At 38.8% G+C, this 20,343-nt stretch overlaps 1 protein-coding gene across 1 annotated transcript in view; it reads left to right on the forward strand.

Annotated features, from left to right (window-relative positions):
- C1H5orf51 (chromosome 1 C5orf51 homolog) overlaps positions 1-19,270 on the forward strand; it is a 34,186-nt gene extending 14,916 nt beyond the window's left edge. Inside the window, exons 3-6 of the mRNA XM_036741219.1 lie at positions 1,748-1,894; positions 10,963-11,094; positions 11,885-11,999; positions 14,784-19,270. Of these exons, the coding sequence (XP_036597114.1) occupies positions 1,748-1,894; positions 10,963-11,094; positions 11,885-11,999; positions 14,784-15,067 (678 nt within the window). The 3' untranslated portion in view covers positions 15,068-19,270. The remainder of the gene's footprint in view (positions 1-1,747; positions 1,895-10,962; positions 11,095-11,884; positions 12,000-14,783) is intronic.
- The last annotated feature ends 1,073 nt before the right edge of the window (positions 19,271-20,343 follow it).

The raw sequence follows: 20,343 nt of genomic DNA on the forward strand, positions 1-20,343 counted from the left end.
GCAGAGAACCATTAACTAAGAAACTTAATCAGTCTTGATGTGCAAAGGCACACATAGACATTTACTCATTTCTTTTTTTAAAGATTGCAAAGTTTATTTATTCACACAATATTAACAAAGTGTCATTAACAAGAGCATAAAGACCAAGGATCTCTATTCCTACTAAAACAGCAGGGCAGGACCTGTCCATGTCTCATTGTAGAACCTGGACCCATGCCTCTAACGTAAGCCAGACTTACCCTTAGGTCAAGACTGCCAACAAGGCCTCATCCCAGTCACCTTCTTGGGATGAAGCAGACACTTCATTGATTCGGGTGGCACCAATAAATCCTGGAAAGGGGAACCTTCTCAGCTGACAGATCGACAAGTGTGAGGAGGGACTTTTCGGTGTTTGGGGAATGCCTCAGGGCTTGACAGTTCTAGGCAGCCAGCTCACAACTGAGGTAGCACTTGGAGAGAAGGAAGATGGGGGGAAGTGGAGGAGAAGGGAACAACTTCTTTATTACCCCACAAATAACCAGAAATCCAAAACAGTCACTAAAAGCCTCCTCTCTCAGCAACCTCTAAAGCAGCATGAAGCACCTTCCAGGCTTGTCTGGGGCAGCAGGTGCCTCTAATTTAGAGGGCTGCCTCCTCCTCACTGCCTCCTCATTTCAGCCAGAGAAGAAACTAGTGGTGCTGCTGAGAACTCGCTGCTTCTTCTCCCAGGGGGCCTTGTTCTCCTGGAAGGGAGCTGTTGGGCCAGTCCCTAGAGGGGCAGGGGAAGGAGTCTGATTCTTTAACTTCGTGACTGATGGCACCTGGCCTGCATCATACATCTCTTGAAAGATCTTGCTATTGGGAGTAGCACAGATGGGCTTGAAGAAGTTTAGTCCTGGGGTCACTTCTGAGGGATCCTACAGCTTGAAGGAGACTTCAGAGTCCTGCATATTTTCTGTACTGCTAGATGTATCCACTTGCTTTTGCTGGTTCCTGCACTTTGCAGGGTCACAGCTATAGGCTTCTCCGCAGCCTGCCTTCTGCTTCCTGCACCCATACTGTTCGTTTCTGCAGCAGCCTTTGCAGGAGCACCCTTGCACGCTCTTCTTGGAACTTTTGACCAGTTTTTTTGGCTTCCACTCTTCATAGTCCTCATCGTTATCAGCTTCACTCCCAGAGGGCTCTGTATTGGATTTTGGATCCTCTACTTCCATGGTTGGTATCAGGACTTACTCATTTCTTAATACCTTCTTATAAAGTTTAGAGTTGTGGATGAACCCACAAGGTGGTGGGAAGTGGCATCTCTAGCCCATCACTGGAAAGGTTAGATATTGAAATGAAGAGCTTAGAGTAAAAACCTCTCTGGTAGCTTTCAGATATTACTTTATAATGCTGATATTTACATGGGTCCTGTTCTTCAATAAACTAAATATCCATGGATGTAGGGACCACTTGAGTTCATATCTTTCCTAGTGCAGTCACTACTTATACATAATAGGAACAGAATGTTTGTTGTACTGAACTTTTTATGGGGTAAAGCTCATTTCTCAGGAAGGTTAAAAGGAGCTTGCATAGCTGCGTCAGGGGAAAATTATTTCCATGTTTTTTCTTTACTAGCTCTCTGCCTAGTACCTTAGCTCCATTTGTCTTTGCTTAAGTCTTCTCCTTAACAGTTACCAACTCATATTGTGTAAAAGTCATCCCTTTGGGTTTGAACACCTATTTAAATACCTTCTCTCTCCCCTCCCCGCCCCCACCTTTTTTCCAGGCTATATTGGACATGACATATTTTGAAGAGAATAAGCTGGTAGATGAAGATTTTCCAGAAGACACTTCTTTACAGAAAGTAAAGGACTTAATCACTATTCTTTCTGAACCAGAAGTTTTAGTTAAAGAAAGTAATCTGCATCCAAAAGTGAGTATAGAACTACTCTGGATTATATTGGAACATGGATAATCCTTCAATTTTATTATTCTTACCCTATGATATGTATCCTGTCTTGAGTAATGGTTGAACAGGAAGACCATATCAAACCTCAAATTATACTGCAAAGCAATATTTATCAAAATGATTTGGTAATAGTTAAAATCTAGAGAGATTGGTTAGCAGAGCAGAGTAGGTATGTAACATACAAAAACAGAGTAGCAGAGTGTTGGATAAACTCCTAGAACCTGGTTATTGGGGTAAGAATTCAATATTTGACAAAAATTACTGGGAAAATTGTAAATCAGTTTGAAAAAAATTAGATCTAAACCAATATTTCACCCCAAGATAAGTCCACATCAATACATGACTTTGACAAAAACGTGCTAATATAAGGAAATTAGAGGAACAAGGAAGAAACTACTTTTCTTATCTAGAGGTAGGAAAAGTACATTGCTCCCCCTAAAAAGAATAGAAAAGATTGTAGATGGGGCGGAGCCAAGATGGCAGCTGGAAAGCAGGGACCAGCGTGACCTCCCTGACGAGTTCCCCCAAAAACCTATAAAAAATGGCTCTGAACCAATTCTAGAATGGCAGAGCCCACAAAACAGCAGAGAGAAGCAGGGCTCCAGCCCAAGACAGCCTGGATGGTCTCTGGGTGAGGTCTATCCCACACGGAGCTGGGAGCTGGGAGCTGAGCAGAGCCCAGCGTGAGCAGCAGGACCAACCAGACCAGGAGCCCGGCGGAGCGGGCCCTAGTGCCCTGAATCACTGAGCTGCGGCAGTTACCAAACTTCTCAACCCACAAACACCAAAGACAGCGGAGAAGGTCAGTGGGAAAAGCTGCAGGAGTGGAAAGAGTTTGCGGTTCGGCTCCCAGCCCCGGGGGCAGCGGAGGTGGGGCGGCTACATCTGTTGTTGCTTCTGGCCCCAGGCCCAACTGGTGTGAGGAATTAAGTGGCAGGTCAGAGCAGGAGTGCACAGCCCAGTCTGTGTTGGGGGTTCTTGGGGAAGGAGCAGTGCTGGTGTGGCAGAGCTGGCACCTCCCCCCCAAATGTGGAACACAGAACTCTTTAGTCTACAAGCAGTCATACCCCGCTGAAAAACTCAAGGGTCAAGTTAGTTGGTTGGGAATATGGCCAGACAGTGAAAACGCACCCAGATTCAGTCTCAGACTTTGGATTCTTTCTTTGGTGACAAAGAAGACCAAAACACACAGACAGAAGAAGTTAACAAAGTCAAAGAACCTACAACAGAAACCTCCAAGAAAAACATGAACTGGTCCCAGGCCATGGAAGAGCTCAAAAAAGATTTGGAAAAGCAAGTTAGAGAAGTAGAAGAAAAATTGGGAAGAGAAATGAGAAGGATGCAAGAAAACCATGAAAAACAAGTCAATGACTTGCTAAAGGAGACCCCAAAAAATACTGAAAAATACACTGAAGAAAACAACACCTTAAAAAAAATAGACTAACTCAAATGTCAAAAGAGCTCCAAAAAGCCAATGAGGAGGAGAACGCCTTGAAAGGCAGAATTAGCCAAATGGAAAAGGAGGTCCAAAAGACCACTGAAGAAAATACTGCTTTAAAAATTAGATTGGAGCAAGTGGAAGCTAGTGACTTGATGAGAAATCAAGATATTATAAAACAGAACCAAAGGAATGAAAAAATGGAAGACAATGTGAAATATCTCACTCGAAAAACCACTGACCTGGAAAATAGATCCAGGAGAGATAATTTAAAAATTATTGGACTACCTGAAAGCCATGATGAAAATAGAGCATAGATATCATCTTTCAAGAAATTATCAAGGAGAACTGCCCTGATATTCTAGAGCCACAGGGCAAAATAGAAATTGAAAGAATCCATCGATCGCCTCCTCAAATAGATCCCAAAAAGAAATCTCCTAGGAATATTGTTGCCAAATTCCAGAGCTCCCAGATCAAGGAGAAAATACTGCAAGCAGCCAGAAAGAAACAATTTGAATATTGTGGAAACCCAGTCAGAATAACTCAAGATCTGGCAGCTTCTACATTAAGAGATCAAAGGGCTTGGAATACAAAATTCCGGAGGTCAATGGAGCTAGGATTAAAACCAAGAATCACCTACCCAGCAAAACTGAGTATCATGCTCCAAGGCAAAATATGGATTTTTAATAAAATAGAGGACTTTCAAGCTTTCTCAGTGAAAAGACCAGAACTGAATAGAAAATTTGACTTTCAAACACAAGAATCATGAGAAGCATGAAAAGGTAATCAAGAAAAAAACAAGAAAAAGAAATTGCAAGGGACTTACTGAAGTTGAACTGTTTTGTTTACATTCCTACATGGAAGGATGATGTGTATGATTCATGAGACCTCAGTATTAGGGTAGCTGAAGGGAATATGCATATATGTATATATGTTTATGTATATATATATATATATAAGTGAATGTGTATGTATGTATATATCTATGTGTGTGTGTATATATATATAAGTGAATGTGTATGTATGTATATATGTGTGTGTATATATATATATATATATATAAAGAGAGAGAGAGAGAGAGAGCGGACACAGGGTGACTTGAAGATGAAGATATCTAAAAGAAATAAAATCAAATTAAGGGATGAGAGAGGAACATATTGAGAGAGGGAGATAGGGAGAGATAGAATGGGGTGGATTATCTCGCATAAAGGTGGCAAGAGGAAGCAGTTCTGTGGGAGGAGGGGAGAGGGCAGGTGAGGGGGGAATGAGTGAATCTTGCTCTCATCAGATTTGGCCTGAGGAGGGAATACCATACATATCCAATTGGGTATCTTACCCCACAGGAAAGAAGAGGGAAGAAGATAAAGGGGGGGATGATGGAGGGGAGGGCAGATGGGGGTGGAGGTAATCAAGAAGAAACACTTTCAAAAGGGGACAGGGTCAAGGGAGAAAATTCAATAAAGGGGGATGGGTTGGGAAGGAGCAAAATATAGTTAGTCTTTCACAACATGAGTATTGTGGAAGGGTTATCCATAATGATACGCATGTGGCCTATGTTGAATTGCTTGACTTCTTAGGGAGGGTAGGTGGGAAGGGAGGAGGGGGTAGAATTTGGAACCCAAAGTTTTTAAAAACAGATGTTCAAAAACAAAAAAAAAATTTTTTTTGCATGCAACTAGAAAATAAGATACACAGGCAATGGGGCGTAGAAATTTATCTTGCCCTACAAGAAAGGAAGGGAAAAGGGGATGGGAGGGGTGTGGGGTGACAGAAGGGAGGGCTGACTGGGGAACAGGGCAACCTGAATATACGCCGTCTTGGAGTGGGGGGGGGGAGGGTAGAAATGGGGAGAAAATTTGTAATTCAAACTCTTGTGAAAACCAATGCTGAAAACTAAATATGTTAAATAAATAAATTTTTTAAAAAAGAAAAGATCGTAGAATATAAAATTGATGATTTTGATTAAATAAAATTAAAACCCTTTTATACAAACAAAACCAGTACAATTAAAGTTGGAAGAGGAACAAGTAATGGGAAAAAAATCTTTGTAGCAAGTTCTGATAAAGATATCCTATCCAAGATATGTAAAGAACTGATTGAAATTTGTAAGACTAGGAGCCATTCCCTAATAGCTCAATGGTTAAAGGATATGAACAGGCAATTTTCAAAGGAAGAAATCCAGGCTATTGGAAAATTATATGAAAAATGCTCCAAATCACTAATAATTTGAGAAATCAACATTATAAGGACTCTGAAATTTTACCTCATACCCATCAAATTGGCAAAGATGATAAAATAGGAGAATGGAAAATACTGGAAGGTCTGGGGATGTACAGACACACTAATATACTGTTGATGGAATTGTGAATCACTCTAACCATTTTTGAAAGAAATTTGAAACTGCCCAAAGAGTCACTATAGTGTATATACCCTTTAACCCAGCAATACCATTACTAGGCCAATACCTCAAAGAGATCAAAGGAGGAAAAGGACCCATATGTAAAAAAATATCTATAGCCACTCTTTTTGTAATAATAGCAAAAAACTGGAAACTAAGGGGGTGACCACCTAATGGGTGATGGCTAAACAAAGTATGATATATGAATGCAATTGAAGTTTATTAAGCCATTAGATATGAAGAACTGAATAGTGTCCCTATAATAATATGGAGAGTATTTAGATTCTGCTTTAAGGTCCTCAATGGATACATATATTACATATTACCTCATTTATTTCTAATAATAACCTTTAAAGGTACATGCTATTAATATCCTTATTTTACAGATGAGGAAATTGAGATTTAGGGAGGATTAGTGACTTGCCCAGTCACACAGCCCTAAAGTGTCTGAGGCAGGGCTTGAACTCAGGGTCTTCCTGACTCCAGGTCAAGAACTTTGTCCTCTGTGTCACTTAGTTGCCACCTAGAAGACTTCTGTGAATTGGTAGAGATCAAAGTGAGCAGAACTAGGAAAACCGTTTATACGATGACAACTAAATGATAAAAACAACATGAAAGATTTTAGAACTCTATCAGTGCAGTGACAAAACATGATTCCAGAGGACCAAAGCTGGAGCACTGTGCCCATCTCCTACCAGAGACATGATGGACTAAAAATATGAAGTCAGGAATGTATTTTTGGACGTGGCCAATGTACGAATTTGTTTGACTTGAATATATATTATTGAATACATAGGAGTTTTATTTTTACTTATTTTTATTATTGGGTGGTGGGTGGCAGTGAGGAGAGAAAATAAAGGTTTGTTAACCAGGAAAAAAAATTAAAGTTAAATTAAAAAAAAACAAAAACCTCTAAAATGCTAAGAAAAAAAGAGTAAAAGAAAGTTGCAAACTGATTATACAAGTTTCTTATTTTTATATTTTACACATATGTTTTAGAATATTAATATAATAAAAATGCATTAGAACAATGTCTTAATTTTTAAAAACATGAGTATTCACTTTTTTGCAAAATTATTTTCTCACAAAGAATGTTAATTAATGGTTTCCTTTTCAATACTACTTTATTTGAATGCCTTTTTATAGCTGATATAGGAATGTCAGGGTTTTCTTAAACCTTTAGCAAAATTCATCTGTTATAAAAACTTAAATTTGGCAGAGCCAAGATGGCAGCTAGAAAGCAGGGACTTGCGTGAGCTCCCCACCAGGTCCCTCCAAAAACCTATAAAAAATAGCTCTGAACAAATTCTAGAACTGCAGAACCCACAGAATAGCAGAGGGAAGCAGGGATCCAGACGAGGACAGCCTGGATGGTCGCTGGATGAGGTCTATCGCTCGGAGCTGGGGGCGGAGGAGAGCGGAGCCCAGCATGGGTGGCAGCAGGACCAACCAGACCAGGAGCCGGGCAGAATAGGCCCTAGCGCCCTGAATCAATGAACTGTGGCAGTTACCAGACTTCTCAACCCACAAACACCAAAGACAACAGAGAAGGTTAGTGGGAAAAGCTGCAGGGGACAGAGTTCGAGGTTCAGCCACCACCCCAGGGGCAGCGGGGGTGGTGCAGCTACAGAGCTACAGCTGCAGTTACTTCCCGCCCCAGGCCCACATGGTGGGAGGAATTAAGTGGCAGATCAGAGCAGCAGTGCAGAGCCTGCTGAAGATTTGTGTCAGGTCTGGGTTGGTGGTTCTTGAGGAAGGAGGAGTGCTGGGGTGGCAGAGCTGACTATATAGAAATAGCTCTGAAATCAACGGCGCATCCCCTCAAGCTTGGAACAAAGTACTCTTTGCTCTACAAGCAGTCATACCCCCCAAAAAACTCATGGGTCAAGTAAGTTGGCTGGAAACATGGCCAGGCAGCGAAAACGCACTCAGATTCAGTCACAGACTTTGGAATCTTTCTTTGGTGACAAAGAAGACCAAAACATACAGCCAGAAGAAGTCAACAAAGTCAGAAGCCTCCAAGAAAAACATGAACTGGTCTCAGGCCATGGAAGAGCTCAAAAAGGATTTGGAAAAGCAAGTTAGAGAAGTAGAGGAAAAATTGGGACGAGAAATGAGAAGGATGCAAGAAAAACAAGTCAATAACTTGCTAAAGGAGACCCAAAAAAATATGGAAAAAAATATTGAAGAAAACCAACACCTTAAAAAATAGACTAACTCAAATGGCAAAAGAGCTCCAAAAAGCCAATGAGGAGAAGAATGTCTTGAAAGCCAAATGGAAAAGGAGGTCCAAAAGACCACTGAAGAAAATACTACCTTAAAAATGAGATTGGAGCAAGTGGAAGCTAGTGACTTGATGAGAAATCAAGATATTATAAAACAGAACCAAAGGAATGAAAAAGTGGAAGACAATGTGAAATATCTCATTGGAAAAACCACTGACCTGGAAAATAGATCCAGGAGAGATCATTTAAAAATTATTGGACAGGGGCAGCTAGGTGGTGCAGTGAGTAGAGCACTGGCCCTAGAGTCAGGAGGACCTTGAGTTCAAATCCGGCTTCAAACACTTGACACATATACTAGCTGTGTGACCTTGGGCAAGTCACTTAACCCCATTGCCCTTCCAAAAAAAATAAATAAAAATTATTGGACTACCTGAAAGCCATGATCAAAAAAAGAGCCTAGATATCATCTTTCAAGAAATTATCAAGGAGAATTGCCCTGATATTCTAGGGCCAGAGGGTAAAATAGAAATTAAAAGAATCCACAGATTGCCTCCTCAAAAAGATCCCAAAAAGAAAACTCCTAGGAATATTGTCACCAAATTCCAGAGCTCCCAGGTCAAGGAGAATATACTGCAAGCAGCCAGAAAGAAACAATTTGAGTATTGTGGAATAACAATCAGGATAACACAGGATCTAGCAGCTTCCACATTAAGGGATCAAAGGGCTTGGAATACGATACGATATTCCAGAGGTCAATGGAACTAGGATTAAAACCAAGAATCACCTACCCAGCAAAACTGAGTGTCATGCTCTAAGGCAAAATATGGATTTTCAATAAAATAGAGGACTTTCAAGCTTTCTCAGTGAAAAGACCAGAGCTGAATAGAAAATTTGACTTTCAAACACAAGAATCATGAGAAGCATGCAAATGTAAACAAGAAAGAGAAATCATAAGGGACTTACTAAAGTTGAACTGTTTTGTTTACATGCCTACATGGAAAGATGATGTGTATGATCCATGAGACCTTAGTATCACAGTAGCTGAAAGAAATATGCATATATATATATGTGTATGCCTATATATATATATATATATATGTATGTATATATTTAGGTGTATATATATAGACAGAGGGTACAGGGTGAGTTGAATATGAAGGGATGGTATCTAAAAAAATAAAATCAAATTAAGGGATAAGAGGAAATATATTGAGAGAGGGAGAAAGGGAGAGATAGAATGGGGTAAATTATCTCACGTAAAAGTGGCAAGAAAAAGCAGTTCTCTAGGAAGGGAAGAGGGGGTAGGTGAGGAAGAATGAGTAAATCTTGCTCTCATCAGATTTGACCAGAGGAGGGAATACCATATGCACTCAATTGGGTTTCTTACCCCACCGGAAAGAAGGAAGAAGACGATAAAAAAGGGGGGACGATAGAAGGGAGGGCAGACAGGGCGAGGAGGTAATGAAACACTTTCAAAAAGGGACAGGGTCAAGGGAGAAAATTCAGTAAAGGGGGATAGGTTAGGAAGGATAAAAACAGTTAATCTTTCACAACTTGAGTATTGTGGAAGGATTTTACTTAATTATACGCATGTGGCCTATGTTTAATTGCTTGCCTTCTTAGGGAGGGTGGGTGGGGAGGGAAGAGGAAAGAGAATTTGGAACTCAAAGTTTTAAAAACAGACATTCAAAAACAACAACAAAAAAAGTTTTTGCATGCAACTAGGAAATAAGATACACAGGCAATGGGGTGTAGAAGTTTATCTTGCCCTACAAGAGAAGAAGGGAAAGGGCGATGGGAGGGGAGTGGGGTGACAGATGGGAGGGCTGACTGGGGAACGGGGCAACCAGAATATATGCCATCTTAGAGTGGATGGGAGGGTAGAAATGGGGAGAAAATTTGTAATTCAATCTCTTGTGAAAATCAATGCTGAAAACTAAATATGTTAAATAAAGTAAATATTTTAAAAAAACAAGTTCATAAAACTGTAAGTTTGGGGGTGATGTTCTAATCCCATCACAAAAGGATTGTTCATAATAGATTCTTTTAAACAGTAAGACTTCATTTTTCAAAGGATCATTAGAAAGTCATACATGTAGAGCTAAAAAGGAATTCAGAGGTTCTCAAGGACAACCCTCATTTTATAGATGAGGAAATACCTCGAGTAGTGGAGGGATTTGTCCAAGGTCACATAGCTATTGTCTGAGGCTGAATTTGAACCCAAGTCTTCCTGATGCCAATTCTGATGCTTTATCCACTAAACCATACTGCCTCTCAAGTTCCCTTTAAATTTGATTTAATTTGTTAAAAAATTTTTTGTCTTCAAGTTTTTTGGATCACATATCTCATTTCATGTTTGGTTCATTTCTTTATTTCGTGGAACTGGAATAAATATACCATTGTAATACACCATATTTTAGGGAAGAGAGGAATTCCTGAGAAGTTGACTAAAGTTGATGACACACAAGTATATTTTAAATTCATAAGGAGGTTTCTCTAACTGCATTGCACTCAGTTGGTGTTCTGTTCTTTGTAAATAACAGTTCTATAAGAAAGTGCTTATACTAGTGATATTTTCCCAATTAATATTTCATAGGGAAAGGGCATGTATGGAAATAGACTCTTTAAACTAATTCTACTGATCCTGCTTTTAGATCAGGGATAATGCATTCTCCCAGACCTCTTGCATCAGCATTTATAGGCTCTCAACATATTTCAGGTCCCAAAGTATTTCATTGGCAAATTAATTTGGAAAAAAAGCTATCCTAGGGAAACTTACTCTTAATATTTTAATAAGAGGAATTCTTCTTTAAAGTGAACTCCCTATTTTACCATTGTGTAAAATGGATTTTTGCATATTTAATCTTATGAGTTAGAAATGTTGATTTATAACTCAGTTGATTATTTTTTTTTAAATTTGTAAGCTGTGTGAAAACTAAAATTTCTCCGTTCAGTAATGTTTTGCTTTCAGCACTCTGATATGCTTGGGACAGAACTACTAGAATGCCTTTATTGGAGAAGAGGAGCCCTACTCTATATGTATTGCCATACTGTGAGAGCAAGGGAAGAATGGCAATCAGCAAAGAGAGATGTGTTTAAAAAGGTAAAGAGGTATCTGTCATTATGGATATGTTGATTGTTGCTTTCAAGAACACTTCTTTTTTCTCAATTTTAAGTTAAATTTATCAATCTTTTTGCCCGTATTTGGTCAGGCCAAAGCATATTTGGTTAATAAGCTTTATCCATTTTTACAGTTCTATCTATTGGTTCTAACAGAAGAAAAGAAGCAGGCTTGTACTACAACAATCAAGATTTAGATTGGCAATAAAATAATTTTCTGACATTTAAATATTTACATTGTTTTTTTATGGAGGTTGATGGAATGCAGAGTAAATGTTTTTTCAACTAGATTGGTCATATGTGGAGGGGGAAGGATAGTGAAAGAACTTTATTTGGGGACCTCATTGTCTTTTCCAGCCCTAGGATTGTGTGGTTTTGCTTATTTAAGGAATATGCCAAGTGTTGTGTCAAATCTTGCATTGTGAACAAACATGTTTCCTGGGTACTTGTTGCTTTGATGCCTAAGGCATTGATATTCATTTAATTGTTATGTATATTTAGAAACAGTTATCTGGAAAGGATCTGACCTAGCCATAAATCCAGGAAGTCAGTATGTACAAAGTTTGTTGATTCAACAGAATTCAATCTTGCTGGGTGTAGCCTTTTTGTTGATAGAAGTATTAACTTTTTTTCAGTAATTGCCATGGCTGTTTTTCTGTTATATCATGGACGTTTGGAGCAGTGACATGATGACTTTGAGCATGAACCAAAGTTAATATCTAAAAAGTTTTAGTGACTTTGCATATATTATACAATTCTCTACTTTCCTTCAGTGCCTCATTGACGGAATCAGTTATCTCCTGAAGATGTTTAATTTTCGATGCCCTCTTCACCTGAATGAAGACGTTTCTTTTCAAGACATGGACACAGCTAAGTTACTTAGTGAAGGTAACCTGATCTTTATGTGTTTATTTAAAATTTAAAAATTCTGCGATACTACATTTTTGGATTTCACGGTGAACCAGATGTCTAAAGTTAGGCTTAAATGTGAGATGTGAAAAGTTTATTTTTTCTTAGAATTTAGCTGAAGATGAGAGGTTTCTCATAATGTGAGAAATCTGTGAAATTATAAATGGTTCTCTTAAACCGTGAGAACTAGATATTTAGATCAGATGTATGGAATTTCCCATTAAAGAAGGGAAAGTAGGATGAATTAGATTCCTTTTACACTAACTTTAGTAAGTTATTTTTATAATAATGATAGCTCACATGTATCTAGAACTTTATGGTTTTCAAAGTATTGCTCTCATTACAATTTGGTGTAAGGTACCTGGGACTGGCTACATCCTATTGTATAGATGAGGAAACTGAGTCTCAGCAGTCACCATCAATTCTTAGAATGTTACTATACACATTGTGAATTTGGAATAATACTTAATAAATTGTATCTTTCAAACTATTGGCAATTCTCTGCAAGGCATAACAATTTTTTATAACCAGACTTTATTGTCCTCCATTTCAAGTGAATGATTATTTCTTGATTTATCATTGTATAAAAATAGATTTTCATCTGAAGTTAAGATTCCCAAGTTCAAAGTACATTAAATTTCATTTGTCTTTATTACATTCTGTGATGTTGTCTAAGATCAGAAATCTTTAAGAGAGCTTTACCTTTAACTGCCTAACAGTTAACTGAGAAAGCTAATGATAGTACTTTTTCAAAAGGATTTTACTCCTTTTATGGAAAAGTTGTAGCTCAGATACTTGCTAGGGTATGTGAACAGGGCAAGTCATTTAACTTCCGCATTGAGAATATCCTGTCTATCTATTTTAAGGTAAAGTAAAATATTCTATTTACTGTGTTTTAGTTCCTTTGCCTCCAGTACAATCCTGTTCAGTGCCTCGTCGATGCATGGAGGAGTCCTTAGCTTTTCAAAGGCTCTACCAGAAGACTGCTAGAGAACCAGTCTAGTATCAGAGAAGCCTATTAGGAGGTGCCTCATTTGACACCACAACTTGTGGCTTGCCTGCTTAGCTCTGAGGAAGATGTAGTCTGTATTGCAATGATGAAGTCATGAATCTTTCAAATTTGCTGCGTCCAAATGGTTAATTCAGTTTATAGGACCTATATCTTTATTTCACCTCAGCCACCTATGTAGGTGATCCTACTTTAGAGCTCACCACCTTCCCAGGCTGTGCCATTTTCATGTTCCTGAACTCTGAAGATTCCCCTCAGACCACAGTCCCCTATCCCTCCATCTTCATTTGCTTTCCTCTTCATAAGCTTATTCTTCAACCTTACTTCAGCCTGTAGTCCCACTGTAATTCCCTTTTCTTTTTGTCCATCACCTCTCTTCTGGTCTTACATTCCTCTCTTCACCTTATTGATCCTATCTATACCTAACAGGTTAACTATGTACTATATTACTCTACTGTTGGACCCCCTAATGTCGGTTTGCAACCCACAGTCCTCTCTACCATCTGCCTTCCCCTTGAATACTACTCGAGGAAGTCACTGTGGGTCTGCTGCAGCTTTACGTTGTGTAATCTCCATTGGGTCCTCTGTGTTTCGTAGAGATCCTTTTATTCTTCCCTGATGGGACCTCTGTAGTTCTCCCTGTAGTGACTATACTAAGCCCGTTCTTTAAATACTTTTTTCTCTTCCCATCCCAGTAAGTGATCTTGCCTCCCATCCATTACCATCTCTGTAATCTCTCTGGTTTTTAATCCCTCTGTGTCTCTTTTCCTTTGCTTTAGTCTCTTAAGAAGAAGTGGTCCTCCTTGCCAAGGCTCTCTTCTCCACTTCATCATATCTCTTGCCTCTAGGTGACTGCCCAATCAATCATTCCTTCTTTCATCTTCAGTCTCTCCATCTCTACTGGCTCCTTCTCTGCCCCTACAAACATCGCCTGTCTGACATGTACTTCTTCCTATCTGTCTTCCTTTAAGGTGCCACTTTCTCTGAAGCCTTCCCCAATCCCCTCAGTTATTAGTGCTCTCTCTGCTCAAATTACCATTTATTACTCATCTCTGTATATGTTCTATCCTTTTAATAGGATATAACCTGAAAGCAGAGACTAATTTGTTTTTGTCTTATACACCTAGAGCCTTTCATTGTGTTTTGTACATAGTTGGTACTTATTAAATGTTTTTTTAACCACATTTCATCTCCTTATAATTCATCAAGCCTTTATTATTAATGATGGTTAAATTATACTTGAAAACTTTATCTAGATTCAGTAATTGGGATATTCTGGTTAATTTAGAAACTTGTTATTGTTTCATCAACCTTAGCTGAAAACATTTCTAAAATGTTTTAATGCATTTTATTGCCATAATCAATAAAGTATACTAGACATGGCAAAAATGTTTTTTTTTTCCTATGGAAAATCTTGAAATGCTTCTAAGTCATGATTTTTAACACTTGTGTAATGCATAATGTGTTGCAGAAGGAAAATGTATGATTTTGGGATGAACTTTGTGTATTTTGGAAATTTCATAAAAACATGTAGCTCTTGCAGTTTGTTGTATTGTGGCATACATTTTCCAAAAATGAAATAGAGACAAAAGACTGCCATTTAGCCGACTATCTGATTGATCAAGTTGTGGTTATTTGAAGTTTTGTTGTACATGGGAAGAACTAAAAATAGAGAGGCTGTTACAGAAAGCTTTAAGGAAATATTTTAAAATTTAATTTTGTAATTGTAATCTCAACCTAAATGATTTTTCTAGGTGTGTTCAGTGACACTCATTTGCTGGCCATGATGTACAGTGGAGAAATGTGTTATTGGGGACTGAAGTATTGTGTAAATGAAGAGCCAGAAAATTGTGATGTAGACACTAATGGACCTGGGACAAGCATCATTCCACTCAAAGATTCCTTGGATTTTCGAGAAATAGGAGAAAAGATTTTAAGAAAGTATATATCTATTTGTGAAGGACCCCTGAAAGGACAATCATGGAATACCACAAATGCAAAGGAAATACTAGACTTCTTCAAACATTGCCATCACTAGTACATTCTTACCTTTGCTAATTTTTCCTTTTTTACCACAACAAGATACATTTTTCAAGAACTCTGAAAAATAAGACTTGCTGATTCTGAATTAATGCAATTTTAGATCCTATTATATAGTGTAGTAGGGTTACAGATTTTTTTTCCTCTGTTAAGCTATCAACCATCATTTGATTTTTAAAAAATTTTAAACTTCTGAAATAACATCTCAAATGACAATCTGATTATGTATGTGAATTGTTGAATATTTCTTACTTCTAAAAGAGAGTTCAGTGTACTCTGAATTTGAATGGGAAAGCCTCCAAATACCTCATGGCTAAGAATCTGATAGTATCTTATTTAGCTTTTTGAGGGTATGATAAGTTTTCTGTCTTCTTCTTCCCACTGCTTTTCACCAAAATCCCATCTATTCCATGCTTCTGAAGTTGTGTGAGGTTATCGCCATCTTCCTGGTTGCTAAGGTTCATAACCTTAAAGGCCATTCTTTAGTCTTCCCTCTCCCTCACCCCTACTAGCGTATGGGTTGATCAAGGAGGACTAGCACCTCTGGTGTGAGGGCTTGCCAAGCCCTTTTTAGGGATGTTTATCCACTTTTGGTGTCACCCAACTCTAATCTGTGATGCCAAGAAGCTGTAGCATGTGCAGCAGTAACAGGTCTCAAACCCATTGGCCTGTTGGTGAGTTAGGGGGATGTCTATCCCAAACAGATGAACCCCATGCAGAATGGGCAGATGAGAACAATTTTTTGTAACAGCCGTGAAGGCAGCTAAAGGCAGATGCTGTGGAACAATTAGAGCGGGCCTGCCCAACATACAGCCACGGGCGTATAGGCCTGTTTTACATCCTCTACATTTTTCGTAGGCTGTCCAGAATCCTTTGGTGGGCCACGAGTGGCGTGTGGGCTGTATGTTGTGTAGGTTGATCATACATCAAAGACGCCAAGTAGTCTGCTGCATCCCAGGTCATCACCATTCATCCTGACTTTTTTTTGCCACTTAACTTCAATGACTAGAAGAGAGAATGAGGCAGACAACTTGGTGCAACTCTGCCTCTTTTAAATCCAATTCACACAGGAGTTAAGACACTGTCCTGTGATGTTGGCGGTCCTCTTTGAAAATGAAGGATGAACACTACCAGTTGCCAAGTCTTATTGATTCTATATCCACAACATATTTGACATCCATCTTCTTTCCGTTTCCTTAATACACTATGCTCCAACCAAACTGGTCTGTTGACTGTTCACAAACTTATGTTCACATCTTCCTAAAGTGTTTTCTCACAAACTTATTTATGTTCCATGTCCTCCTAATGTACTTTCTTAGCTTTTAAAAGAATTATTTCTTTCATTCCACACTGTTTAACAAACGTTAACAGACATGGGCATTTCCATATACAAAGAAGAGAAAACAAGATTGCGTATGAAATCATTAATCTTTTTTATGTCCTGCTTGCTTCCTTTTTTAAAGCATATGATATCTTCAAATAGTTTAAAATCTGTCTTGCTAATTGGTGTCTCCTTTTGAACCTTCATCTTTCTTTTCTGTGCATTTCTCTTCAGTGCTTCATTGATCCTCTTTTCTTCATTTTTTTGTCATCACTATAACTAGCTCCCCCTTTCCTCCAATTGTAAATATGATTTCCCCAAAATAAAAAAAAAACCTCACTTTCTTGTAACAAATAAGTATGGTTAATCAAACCAGATCCACACAGGCTATGTTGAAAAAATATATGTGTATCAATTTGTACCTTTACTTCGTCACTTTTTTTTAGGAAGTGGGAAGCGTGCTTCATCACCATACTCTGGAGTTGTGGTTAGTTGTTGTATTGCTCAGAGTTCTTAAGTCTTTCAAAACGGGTTTTCTGTATGATATTATAGTAATATAAATTGTTCTGGTTCTGCTCACTTCATTCTATAACAGTTCATACAAGCCTTCCTGATTTCTATGAACCCATTCTTTTTGTCATTTGCTTTGGTACAATTATATTCCTATTCCTATACCAGAATTTAAGGATACCCCCTTAGATTCACTTCTTTACTACTACAAAAAGTGCTGATAAAAATATTTTTGTACATATGTGTCCTTTTGTGTTTAATGTCTTTGGGGCATATGACTAGTAAAGATACCACTGGGTCAAAGGACTTTAATTGGGGCATAACTCCAAATTGCTTTCAGAATCTGTCTCAGGACTTTTCATACAAGCTGCCCCCATACCCAGGCATGCCCTGCTTCCCCAATGCCACTTTCTAGAAGCCTCCTTTTCCTCCAGGGATCAATTCAGGAACCATTGTTTGCATAAAACCTGTTAATGTTCTCTGTCTTTCCTCCCAACCCCCATGGTTTTTAATGCTCTTGCCTTCCATGGTTTGCCTTATATATGTATGTGCATTAGCACTGTACAATTCCAGAATAAAAGCTTGCAGGCAGGAACTGTTTCGTTTTTGTCTTTTGGTCCCCAGTACTTAATATGGTGTCTTACACATAATAGATGTTTAATAAATGTTTATTGATTTGAATTTGGGGATTTTGTTGATCTGTTTTTAGTGAACTTTGCCATCCTTATTACCGTGAGAGCTCATCAACTGATTTTTTGATTATAGGGTATCATTGTAAAAATCTATGTTGTAATAGCAGCCACACTAAACAGGTTTAAATCTTAGCACTGCCACTGATTAACTAGGACCTCTTGGGCAAGTTACTTAATTTTTCTGAGTCTGTTTCCATGTCTGTAAAATAGGGATAATATTACCTGACTTGCCTATCTCATCATAGGTCAGTTGTGAAGTGGAGTGAAATAATCCAAGTACAAGTTTGATGTAACTATAAGAAGGCATTATTGTAATAAACAGAACTGTCATTTTGTAAGAACAAAAAAGCCTTCTTCCCATTGTGACTACATGAGAAATGGGTAAAGGAAACATTAAAGGCAGAAGCAGGATGCCCAGTTTCTCATTAATTAGCTTGTATGCAGCAGAACTTTCAACTTTTAAGGTTTCCATGTTCTGCTTTATTACCACTAAGAAGCAGCAAAAGTGGATATGTTCCCAAATCACACATGCAACAAGCAGGGAGGACCCTAAATTCCCAATCTGTATGAAGGGACTATGGGACTATTTCATGAATCTCCTCTGCCATGCTCATTGCATGTTATTAACTAGGGCAGGGCTTCTTAAACTTTTCCCACTCCTGACCCCTTTTCGAGTTTTGGCAGCATTCGTTGATGTTGCAGGGCCTGATGACATGCGCAATGCAAACTGCTTTGTGTTCAGAACCAACGCTGCCGTGAAGTTTCGAGATGCAACACAGGCAAGTGCTGCCAGAAACACCTAGGAGTTATTACATGTGTGACTTTTAATTAATTTTTGGTTGTTGTTCATTCGGAAACCTCTTATTGTTGCCAAATTTTTCGCAACTCCATATGGGATTGTGACCCACAGTTTAAAAAGCGCTGATTCCTAGGGGACTTCTGGAAATGTGGGGCAAATAATGACTTGCTGTGACTATGAGGGACTTTATGTTACACTCACAACTGTTGCATAAGCTGAGAACTCCTGTGTGACTTTTAAATCCAGTCAATGGGTATCTCTGCCTCAATCCTCTCCTCTATTTAACCCATCCTCCATGTAACTACCAAATTCATATTTTTAAAGCACATCTGACCAAGTCACTCCACTACCCAAGAAGGTCCACTTGTCATCTCCCTGTTAGCCTTAGGATAAAATGCAAACTTCTCTATTTGGCACTTAAAACCCTTCAGTCTTGTTTTTCCAGGCTTGGTGCACATCGTGCTCTACACATTCTACCCATCTATGACAGGTATTATTTGGTTTTTGTCTTCGTATTTGCTTGTTGAATGAATGAATGAATAAGTTGCTATTTGGAACTTTGGAGGCAGTCTTCATTCAGGAATCATTTATTAAATGCTTTGTGCCATAGACAGAGTTTGGTGATACGCCTACAATTGTGTACTGTTATTAATTCTGGAGTATCAAGAATTCCGAAAGAATAAATTAACAATGACTTTATCTGCTTGGAGTTTGACATAGTTTGTAAATATTTTACTTTTAGAACTCTAATAGAACATAAATACCAGGAGGGCAGGGACATTTTTCATTTTTGTCTTTGTATGCCTAGTTCCTAGCTCTATGCCTGGCTTGGAGGAACGAAATAAAATGCTTGTTAAATGAATGAATGATTGATCTAAATTTATACCTTGCATTGTTTTCATTTAGTAGTATTTCTGGTTCTCCCACTTTAAAAAATGTGTCTTTGGGGCAAGTTAAATCAGCTAACCTCTAGGTTTCAGTTTCTACAACTGCAGAAAGTGTTGGACTAGTTGATCTCTGGTTCTAAAGTTGGAAGCTCCTATAAGTCTTTTAAATATTCTGCATGAGAAAAGTGCCCTGGTTCTTGTTACAATTATTTACTGTTTTTAATGATTCACTGTCATCTTCCTGCAGAGCCACCCTGCCTTCCTCATGTATTTTCACTACCAGACCTTTAAGCTGGGGGAGAGATGTGTGCTATGCTGATTGGTGGGAGCTTGCCATATATGGCTGACCCCAAGCCACCCAATCATACTTCATCTGCCTTCTCTCTACCTACTTTTAATCTGCTTTGGGCACAATAATTAAAACAATATGAAGCACTATCCTATTCCAGACACTGTGCTAGGCCCTGGAGATTTCGAGTACCAAGAATGAAGTGGTCTCTACTAACAATCGACTTACATTCTAATGGGGGAGACAAGTACATATAAAACTTCGAGCAACATAAATACAGTAGTAAAACGCAAAGTAGTTTGGTCCATAGGGCACTAGCAGTTGAGGGATTTAGCAAAAGCTTCCTGCTTTTGGGTGGAGCTTCAGCTGCATCTTAAACAAAGAGGATTCTTGAGGGGCTGACAGAGAAGGTGAATTGCTGGCTTGAGTGACAGCCAGTGCAAAGGTATGTAGGAGGATGGAGGAGGAACAGAGAGAGGGCAATTTGACTGGATCACAAAATGCAGGATGAGGAGGAGGTAATGTGTAATGAAAGCTGAAAGATTGAGGCCATGTTGAGTAGGGCTTTGTCTTTGTCCTGTGTTCTCGAAGAGGACCACAGGGCCATGACATGAGGGAGATGATGACATGACTTGCAGTTGACTGATTTGAGTGAGGGAGGGCTGTGCAAGGTCACCAACCTCACTTTCTCCTCCAGACCCATCTGGGTCCAAGTAGGGCTTTAAAAGCTAAACCGAGGGGGGTATATTTTGTCCTAGAGGCAGTCAGAAGCCACT

Source organism: Trichosurus vulpecula, chromosome 1 (genome assembly GCF_011100635.1).
Source record: "Trichosurus vulpecula isolate mTriVul1 chromosome 1, mTriVul1.pri, whole genome shotgun sequence".
NCBI lineage: Eukaryota > Metazoa > Chordata > Mammalia > Diprotodontia > Phalangeridae > Trichosurus > Trichosurus vulpecula.